We start from the raw sequence: 9,633 nt of genomic DNA on the forward strand, positions 1-9,633 counted from the left end.
ACACTGTTTGAGTGGGCAATCCTATATCCACTTACTTGGGAATAAGACACATTGAACTAAATGGGACTTACTTTTTAGAACTCATTATTACTTTTATACCCTGCCATTTCTGCAAGGAGTTCCAGGTGGCGTACATGGTTCTCTCCCTGCCTCATTTTTATCTTCACAACCCTGTGAGGTTAGTGAGGCTGAGAGGTGACTGGCCCAAAGGAAGCTTCATGACTGAGTGAGGATTTGGACCAAGGTGCCTTCAGTTGTAGCCGAACATGCTGATCACTACACTGGCTCTATACATCGCATATTTTATTATTATTTATTTGATGTATTAGTTACCTGTTACAAAATATCTCTCAGTAATTTACATACTATACATCTATATCTATATCACATCAGTATATGTACAGGATTGTGCAGTTAACAATCTGTTACACCTTAAAGGACCCATGATTCTTTCTGAATATCTAGGATATTTCTTAAAGTTGAATAAGAGCTTCATGGTTGTTTTTTAAAACAGCAACAACAATCTTCATTTCCAAAGTGTTTTCACAAGCACACCAACAAAAACATTCCTGTCTAATTATAACTTTTTTTAAAAAAAGGACCCCTGACAGTTAAGTCCAGTCGCAAACGACTCTGGGGTTGCTGCGCTCATCTCGCTTTACAGGCCGAGGGAGCCGACGTTTGTCCGCAGACAGGAGCTCACCCTGTTGTGGGGATTTGAACCGCCGACCTTCCGATCGCAAGCCCTAGACTCAGTAGTTTAGACCACAGTGCCACCCATGTCCCTCTGAATATCTAGGATTCCCTTAATTATTTTTTTAAAGTAGAATAAGAGCTTCATGGTTGTTTTTAAAACAACAACAATCTGCATTTCCAAAGTATTTTCACAAGCACACCAACAAAAACATTCCTGTCTAATTACAACTTTACCTCTTGATAAAATATTTTTATAAGCAATTGAGGAGTCCACAATCTCAGCCCAATGCAGGTCTCGGGAGATATAATACGGCCTGCTTCTTCTATGCAGAGATGTTCAGGAACATCCCTTCAGGCAATGTGTCCCCCCCCAACCCACAACTGTGCATCGCCTCCTCCCCTCAGCTTCAGCCCTAATTATGGCTAGCAAGACACCCACACTGGCACTTTTGTTTATCTTTTGCTCAGCAGCAACTGGTGCCTGATGGAATTAGCAGGGCAGAAGGTAGGGAAACCAAAGTTGGTCAGTAGCAAACTAAAGATCGCAACCCTGGTTTTAAAATTGTGATTTGAACTATCTACAGTTGGCAGAAACACTGATGTATGCCTAGTGCTTACCATGGTGCATGGTACTTGGAAATGGTAGAAGAAAGGGAAAGAAGGAGGGCTCATGCTTCCAGGACACTCCCAATCTCCTAGCCATGGCTACAGTATGTCTGCACTGGGTCACAGAGTTCAACATGCTTAAGTTCCCTGAAAATAAATACAGCAGGGGTTGGAACATGCAACAAAATGATATTATCTGCAGCCCCTAAAGGAGTTCTCCCGTAGAGGTCTCCAGCCAGCTTGGAACAGGAGACCTGGAGTGCCTTTCAGGGCTCTCAGAGAACTTCAGTTTAATTCCTTATCCTTTTGAAATATTCACCTGCTGTGCTGTGTTCTGCTGAAGGGCACAGGATCAGGGGCGGCGGCCATTATTGAACTTCAGCGCTTTTGCTTTATAGCTGAAGGCAGGGAGCTTTTTAACCCCACTTTGTGCATCCCTCCCAACACTGTTTGGAATCATGTAACACTGATCCTTTTTGTGCGTGTGTTGTCGTCCAACACCTGGGGACCCAAGGATGGGAAAGGCTGTGCCCTGAGCATCACAATACCTCCCCTGCCTCTTGTTTCTCCGTGATTCCATCCCAGCTATGAACCTGTCAGCACATACCACCTATGTTTTCCATTAGAGGGAGATAGGGTGGTTATTTGCTCCATCGTTTAAAACGGCCTTTTAAAATACGTTGTATTGTTTACATGCACACACACACCCAAAGAGAGAGAGAGAGGGACAAGCAATGACATAATTAAAAAAAGAAAGTAGTGAGACCACACAGTGATGCTGAAAGACAATCAGCCAGAGAAACAAGGCATGCCCGTTTTCTGAGGTTAATGTTTAGACCTCTGTCTAATGATTCAGTTGTAGACCCAGAGCTTTGAGTTGTGGCTTTGCTGTAATATCTAAGGGTTAGGATCTCGTAGCACAGGAGCAGGTCCATGTACAAGTTTAATAAAAGGGTTTTGTTTTCAACCCGTTTTGTTGTCTCTCAGGCGTCTTATATCTTCATTTATGAGAGTTTTAATAAAAAAAAAATACTATCTTGGCAGAAAGTGGAGCAACAAAGATTAAGTGCTGTTGGAACTTTCACATCCCCTTGAAATGCTTGATTGCTTTCTTGCAGTGTTTTCATCATTTTTTTATTATTAATTTATGGACTGCTCTTCAATTTAAATATCCTCAGGACAGCTTACACAGTAACAATGAAACAGGTATCATAACAAGAACAGCAGATAGAAACTGGCAGCAATCTTTTAAAAAAGAAGAACAATTAAGAGCCTGCGAAAATAAAATAGCTCTTCACCTGGTGAGTCTCTCTGGGGAAAGTGTGTCTATAAATCGGATTGTAGTATCCTGTGGGTTTGGGAAGGGGACTCAACTGTGAGGAAGCCTTGAAGTGGGTCTGCCCTAATAGCAGGAAGCAGCTGCCTCCATCACAGCCAGATAAAGTTCAATAGCAGTATTTATTTGTGAATAACAGGTCAACCATTCAGCATAGCCACCAGGACTTGCTACATAGGTAAGACTAAGGGTACATTCAGACAAGGGGATCAATACATTGGTTTTCCTGGTTATAATGATAGAGGTTCTGTGCCAAGTTCTAACTTTTCTTTTACACAGTGTTGCCTGTTGCATTGTGGAACTGTGGCTTTTGGATCAACATACTGCCCTGTCATTCACACCAGTGGGTGTGGTTTGACACAACCGTGGACATCATCTGACACATCGCCACCACTTTTGCACATGCGCACTTCTGTTCCTTCATGATTTGCCCATGAAAATGGCAGGAAAGAACTTTATGCTGGAATACAACCCCAAAATTTGTCCCATAGTGTGATCAATGAAAGTGGCAGGCACCAAAGTCCCATGACTTTCTAGGCTAACAGGGTGGGAAATTGATATATTTTTCCCTAGAAGCAATTAACATATAAATGAGCACTAAACTTCCACTAGATTCTGCTGGAATTCCAGAAGCGTCACATAAAATGTGGAACTTATCAGTTAAGGAAATGTTGGGAAAACTGAACAATGTGCTGTCTGAATGCAGCAAAAGATTCCTGCATTGCAGGGGGTTGGACTAGATGACCCTCACAGTCCCTTCCAACTCTACAATTCTATGATTATAAGGTTCCAGTTAGTTTCCACTGAGCTATAGAGTGCATACCATCCAACTTTTTCAGATAAAATCCGGGATGCACATCTTCCGGGATGCGCTCCTGGACAAGTCATGTGACCTGCACTGCGCTCTCGCCACCCAAAAAGCATCCGATTGGTGCTTACCCTGATGTAGGTTGTAAGGCTGGCCCCCCAGCAGGGGAAAGGCAATACAAGTGTGGGTATTAGAGAGGGGGAGAAATTTGATTCAGTTGGCATTGAAAAGTAAACCTACCTCATTTCACTCTCTAAAGCAGTACACAAACTGAACTACAGCCTTTCTGCACTCCTCCAAACTTTGCAGTGCAGTTCTTCAGCCAAGCAATGTGATCAAGAGTGCAAATGCTCAGCTAACATGTGCATAGAAATGCATAGCTCAGTGGGGGGGGGCACCTGCAGAAATGCGTTTGATTAGGAGGGACATAAATATTTGCAAAAATGTTTATATTAGTCAAAAATGTGTGCTTCGGGACAAATTTGCCCCCAAAATGCTGGTGAATTTTCAAATTTACTTTTTTTAAAAAAAAATGATGTGTAAATGTGGAGGACTGAACTTAAAACTGAGATAAATTATAACAGATTCACACATCCCTAGTGTGTGTGTGTAAGTGTGTTGGTGGGAGGGTGGGAAGGAGTGCACATGTGTGTGCATGTACAAAAGCAGTCATCAGAGGTGCTACTTGGGTCCCTGCAGCTCATAGCAGAAGAGCCCAGATGGCCAACCTCAATTAATCGAGACCATTTTTAAAACATGATCAAGCCATTAATCAGCTAATTGTGCCAATTAATCACTTTACACATTCTGTCCTAAAGAGAGCGTGTTAACAGAGCGCATGGCTCCTAGTGAGAGATTCACTGTGACTGTAAGTGCCATGATTCTGCTTATCTGTACAAGAAAAGGGTTGAGGGGGTCAGGCAGTATGGAGACTTTACATTCTAGTTCAGCGTTGTGGAATATTGGCATGAATTAGATCAGCCGTGATGCTGGCAAGTGCAGCCAATGACTGTTCTTTTGGAAACCACCACCAGTCTGGGTCAGCAATCAATTCTCCCAGAAAGCCACTGTGAGAAAACAGCTAAGAGTGATGGTGAACCCAGAGTGGTCACAAGGATATTCTGTTTGCACAGGCACCATACAGAGGGATGCTTGAGGGATCTGGTTTTTGCAGATTCTTAAATGAAAATTTACCTGACCCACACCTCTTGAACTAGAGCTGGCCAATGCAATCCCCTCCAGATGTTTTGGACTACAACTCCCGTCATTCCCAGCTAGCATGGTCAATGGTCAGGAATGATGAGAGATGGTACCTGGAAGACATCAGGTTGGCTACTTCTGCAGCAGTTGTCTGGAGATTAAAGGAGGGTAAGCCTGATTCACTAGAGGTGTCAAGTCAGGAGCATCCCAGGGGACTTCAAGGCTCCAAGGTGAGACCTGGTGATGTCACAGGGGGTGGACTGCAGTTGCTATGAGCATGTCAAATAAAAAGTCTAACACATGAGCAAATATGTCACTAGTTGAAAATTAAGATAGGGCATGGAGACTTCAGGTCAGCCCGGTGGGGTGGGGTCTGGCAACCCTATGATTTACACTATGAGCTCATTGAACCAGGGCCGGGGAAGCTGATGCTCTCCAGACATTGCTGACACCAACTTCCATCGTTCCTGACCATTGTCCATTCTGGCTGGGGTTGATGGGCTTTGAGTCCCTTCATCTGGAGAGCTACAGATTCCCTGCGTTGTAGAATGAGTGCGATACAAATGTGCTTAATAATACCTCTCTTTGCCATGCTCTCCATCCCTCCAGTGGCTCCACTGACCCTCATTCACTTGGGTCATTAGGGGAAATTGCTTGAAAGAGCATTAGGAGAAGTATATACTAAGATGTCTAATTTCCATGAGAGTTAAAAAAAAATAATTGCAGACTGTTGTGGAAATGTGATGACCTGAATGTAAGCTGGAAAGATGAGAAACTGAGAGACACCAAAATCAACAGATTTGCCTATCGCTAACCAGTGCACTACCACGAAAGCATGGACATCTGACACCATTGTTGCAACAGCATTGTGTGCCTGTTGCAAGCAGATATGGAGACATAAATAGTAGTGCGGAAAAACCTGAATGCCAGCTTAGGATCCAAAATTAGGTGGATGATGAATAGTAAAGATCTTGCACTTGTCCAGTTTTAACACAAAAATTTAAATGTTGTGAATGACTGTATACTGAGTTGGAAGAACTAACACCTAGTCTTCTATGACCCAACACTTGTTTGTTAAAGGATTACTTTCAGGGGTTTTTGTTTCCATGTGTGCAAAGAATTAGGAACAATGTTCCCTAAAGGTAAAGGACCCCTGACAGTTAAGTCCAGTCGCAAACAACTCTGGAGTTGCGGTGCTCATCTCGCTTTACAGGCCGAGGGAGCTGGCGTTTGTCCGCAGACAGTTTTTCCAGGTCATGTGGCCAGCATGACATGGCACAGCGGAACACCGAAACCAGAGCAGCACAGGGAAATGTCGTTTACCTTCCCACCAGAGCAGTACCTATTTATTTACTTGCACTTTTTGGTGTGCTTTCAAATTGCTAGGTTTGCAGGAGCTGGGACCGAGGAATGGGAGCTCACCCCACTTCGGGGATTCGAACCACTGACCTTCTGATCAGCAAGCCCAAGAGGCTCAGTGGTTTAGACCACAGTGCCACCCGCAGTCATTGGGTTGATAGACAAATGTCACCACACCAAGAGCTGCAGAACAGAATTGCTCTTTAAGGACAGTAAAATATCTCAAATGGGACGCACAAAGGCTTAGTCAAAATAAACATGAGATCAGAATGCGCAAAGGCAAGAGAAGTACATCGGAAAGCCTAGGCAAAAGACTCAACTGGATGCCCTCTTGGTCTCTGCAGCATCCACGCTTAAAGCCTCTGGACACTTCGCATAAACAGATCATTAGCACCCTACATTTCAATCGAAACAGAAAAGTATGCGAGTAATAACCAAGCAAGTGGATGTATCAGGAAACAAAAATGCCCTGAAGATAATGCACAAATCCTAACAGAAATCATGTGGGTACTGGCGTTTGGCAGCTTTTTCCCGTTTGAACAAATGTTGGGGTGGGCATTGTAGGGAAGAAGTGGCCCTGTTTCACATTAGAAGAGACAAACTGCTTTCACAATTGACTCACCTTCCTTCTTCCTCTCCCCAAATGGCCAGGGCCAGCCCAAACCATTTTACTGCCTCAAGCAAAGGCCAAAATGACACCCTCCACTCCACATATAGAAGCTGTCCATATACAGAATCAGTGAGGTCTGACCATCAGTCAGGTTGGCTTCTGCATGTGGTATTAGACTAGGGGAATCCGGCCACTTTAGTATATCTCTCTGTCATCCCCCCAAACGCACTATCTCCACCACAATTTGCATTTTTGTGAGAATTTCTCCTAACATACAGTTTTCTATGCAATTTTGTATAATATACACGTTTTTACAAACCAACTTTCCCCTCGTATAATGCATTTTTGCATATTATGTTCACTGATGTACATTTTAATGCACATATTCTCCCCCAACACAAGCATTTTTGCACATGTTGGAGATTTGCATTGCAAAATTAGGAAAAGTGTGGAATTTGAAAGGTGACTGTGTTTCGGTTTGCACGTTGTTTTGGAAAGTGTGAATTAGGTAGGCTTGCCTTCAAATGCATATTGAAATGACTTTCTCCCCTACCCATGGGTGGTAGCAGAGCTGCCCCAGTCAGGAAAACATCTTGGGCTAGCGCTGAACAGGTACTTTGAAAAAAATGCAATGTGTGGAGCAGCCTTTACCACCCTTCAGGGAGACAGACTTCGTTTAAGGAGAGTACACTGAGCTTTAGAGGGAAATGGGCCAGCAAGCCAAGGCAGACACAAGGTAGCTGTGTGTGTGTGTGTGTGTGTGTGTGTGTGTGGTGATCATGCCTATGCCACCACCTGCTTCCCAACTGAGCGGGGAACGGGGAAACAGAAACATGAATCAAGTACTGTTCTGCAAAATTAACAGTTTCCACTCACACCTCTTTTCCATGTCTCCTTTCCCTATATAATTAAGCAATAAGACAAGTCATACTGCGAGCTGCCACCGATTAATATACTCCTCAGGTGCACAGTGAGGCACAAGGCAATTGTAAAACCGGTATTTTAGAAGCGGCTATTTTCTTTCTTTCCCTTTTCTTAATGTTAAGATATTTACAGTTACACACATGCTTTTCTAAACGGCAGTAAGTTCAGCAAACCTGTAGTTTGGAGTGGGTGGCATCTGCGTGAGAACATTTGGTCTCTTATGTTCTTTGTCTCGCGGAAAAGCTCCACACACATTTAATGCAAGGTGGATATATTTGAACCCATTCGGAGGAATTAGTCTAAATGGCCTGCAGCCTTCATTTTAGAATAGGTTTTCTTAGAATAGGAGCTGAAGAATATTTCCATGACGGCTGGCTAGTCCCAGATTCCCATAAGTGGACAAATGATGGAGGAGATCCATGATCGCATCTCTCTGCCCCCACTTTAAATTTTGTAAAAAGCAATGGGTGCAAGTATTTATGGGAGAGGAGCCTGGACCAGAAGGGGGACCATGAGTAAAAAGCAGTGGAAGGAGATTGTGGCACTGCTTGGGAAGGATACATGTTAAACTATTGTCACAGGTGTACGCCAGCCAGTAATCACACAGTTCAAAGTTGGAGTTAACTCTTTATCAGCAAAACCACAGACTTGGCTGAGTGTCAGACCTAATGAGCTCATTCCCAGTAGTCTTACTCCATGCAGAGTTACCAAGACTGAAAGTCCCCACCTCTTCACAGCCAACTAAATCCCCTCCTCTCCAGGGCTCTCCCCAAGCAATCAGAGACTACGCCTGTGTGCAGCCAACCTCTCATCTGCCCTTTTTATGCCTCTTATAGTGCTGGGTGACAAGGATGGAGGGGAGCTTGTTGCAGCAGGAACAGGAGACAACTGTGACTCTTCAGCAACTTGAGTCATCTCTGCCTCTTGGCCCACTGGCGGAGGAAGAGGAGTGCGGGGGGAGCGCACCGCCCCCGGTAGCACAATCCTGGTGGGGGGCCATCGCAGCTGCCCCCCGCCCACACTGGGTGCCATGCCCCCACAGACGGCGTGCCACGCCCCTGGGACGTGCACCATGCCCCTGTGGACAGCACGCCACGCCCTCAGGACACGCGCCAGCCCCACTCCCGTCTGCTGTCCACCCCCCAACCCCCGGTGCCCCTGGTGAAGCTCCACCCCTGTCTTGGCCTTCTACTCTCCTGGTTCATCCTCTGCCTCTGATTCTGCAACTGGGAACTGTAGCTCTGTGAGAAGGTAAGCTACAAGCTCCCAGGATTGGGGGTGGAGGCTATATGCTTCAAATGTGCGTGTTTGGTGTGGATGTGACCTATGTTCCTACAGTGGTGGTAAGAGGCACCATCTTGCCCTTCACCTCAGGCAGGTTCTCATGCTCTCTCTCCTTCTGTCCCACACACTTGCTTTTTACATAAAAAGACGAGAAATCCCAACACACATCTCCATAATCACATCTTATTTGGTCAAATTTCCAGTTTTTTTTCTGGACAGAAGCTCTGAACCCTTCACTGCTGTATAGCAAAAAGGAACCAACAGGCGAAAGCAACCCCTATGGCATCATCTTCAAGCTGTTAGTTCCCCAGACTCCTGTGGAACTACTTCAGAGTAAGTCATTTGAATGTGGAAACTCACCTCTTTTCAGGGTCATTGTCTGACATCTCCAGTCAGCTGGTGAAAGGCAGGCTTGGTGGAAAATCCAGACACGTTGCTGTGCAATTTGTGAAAAAGCCCACACCTATGAGTGGAGATGAGGGAATTTGTCAGTTTTGCTCTCTCTTCTTTTCTTATTTTTCCCTAATCTTAAATTTAGTTCTCCACATTTCCACATCAATTTGCGATTTATTTATTTTAAAGCTCTCATGAAAATTCATTCACAGATTTCTCCTAACATATACACAGTTTTGCAGGCACTGTTCACAAATGCAATGCATTTCATATGGGTTTTTTCTACAACTATAATGCATTTCTTAAAAGTAAAGGTAAAGGACCCCTGGATGGTTAAGTCCAGTCAAAGCAACTATGGGGTTGTGGTGCTCATCTCACTTTCAGGCCAAGGGAGCTGGCGTTTGTCCACAGACAGCT

At 44.5% G+C, this 9,633-nt stretch overlaps 1 protein-coding gene across 1 annotated transcript in view; it reads right to left on the bottom strand.

Moving 5' to 3' along the window:
- The window catches only part of ZNF423 (zinc finger protein 423), a 310,604-nt gene extending 301,323 nt beyond the window's left edge, over positions 1 to 9,281 (bottom strand). Inside the window, exon 1 of the mRNA XM_083451817.1 lies at positions 9,184 to 9,281. Within this exon, the coding sequence (XP_083307943.1) occupies positions 9,184 to 9,199 (16 nt within the window). The 5' untranslated portion in view covers positions 9,200 to 9,281. The remainder of the gene's footprint in view (positions 1 to 9,183) is intronic.
- Positions 9,282 to 9,633: the final 352 nt, after the last annotated feature.

This window comes from Podarcis tiliguerta, assembly GCF_965153285.1.
Source record: "Podarcis tiliguerta genome assembly, chromosome: 8".
Classification (NCBI taxonomy): Eukaryota; Metazoa; Chordata; class Lepidosauria; order Squamata; family Lacertidae; genus Podarcis; species Podarcis tiliguerta.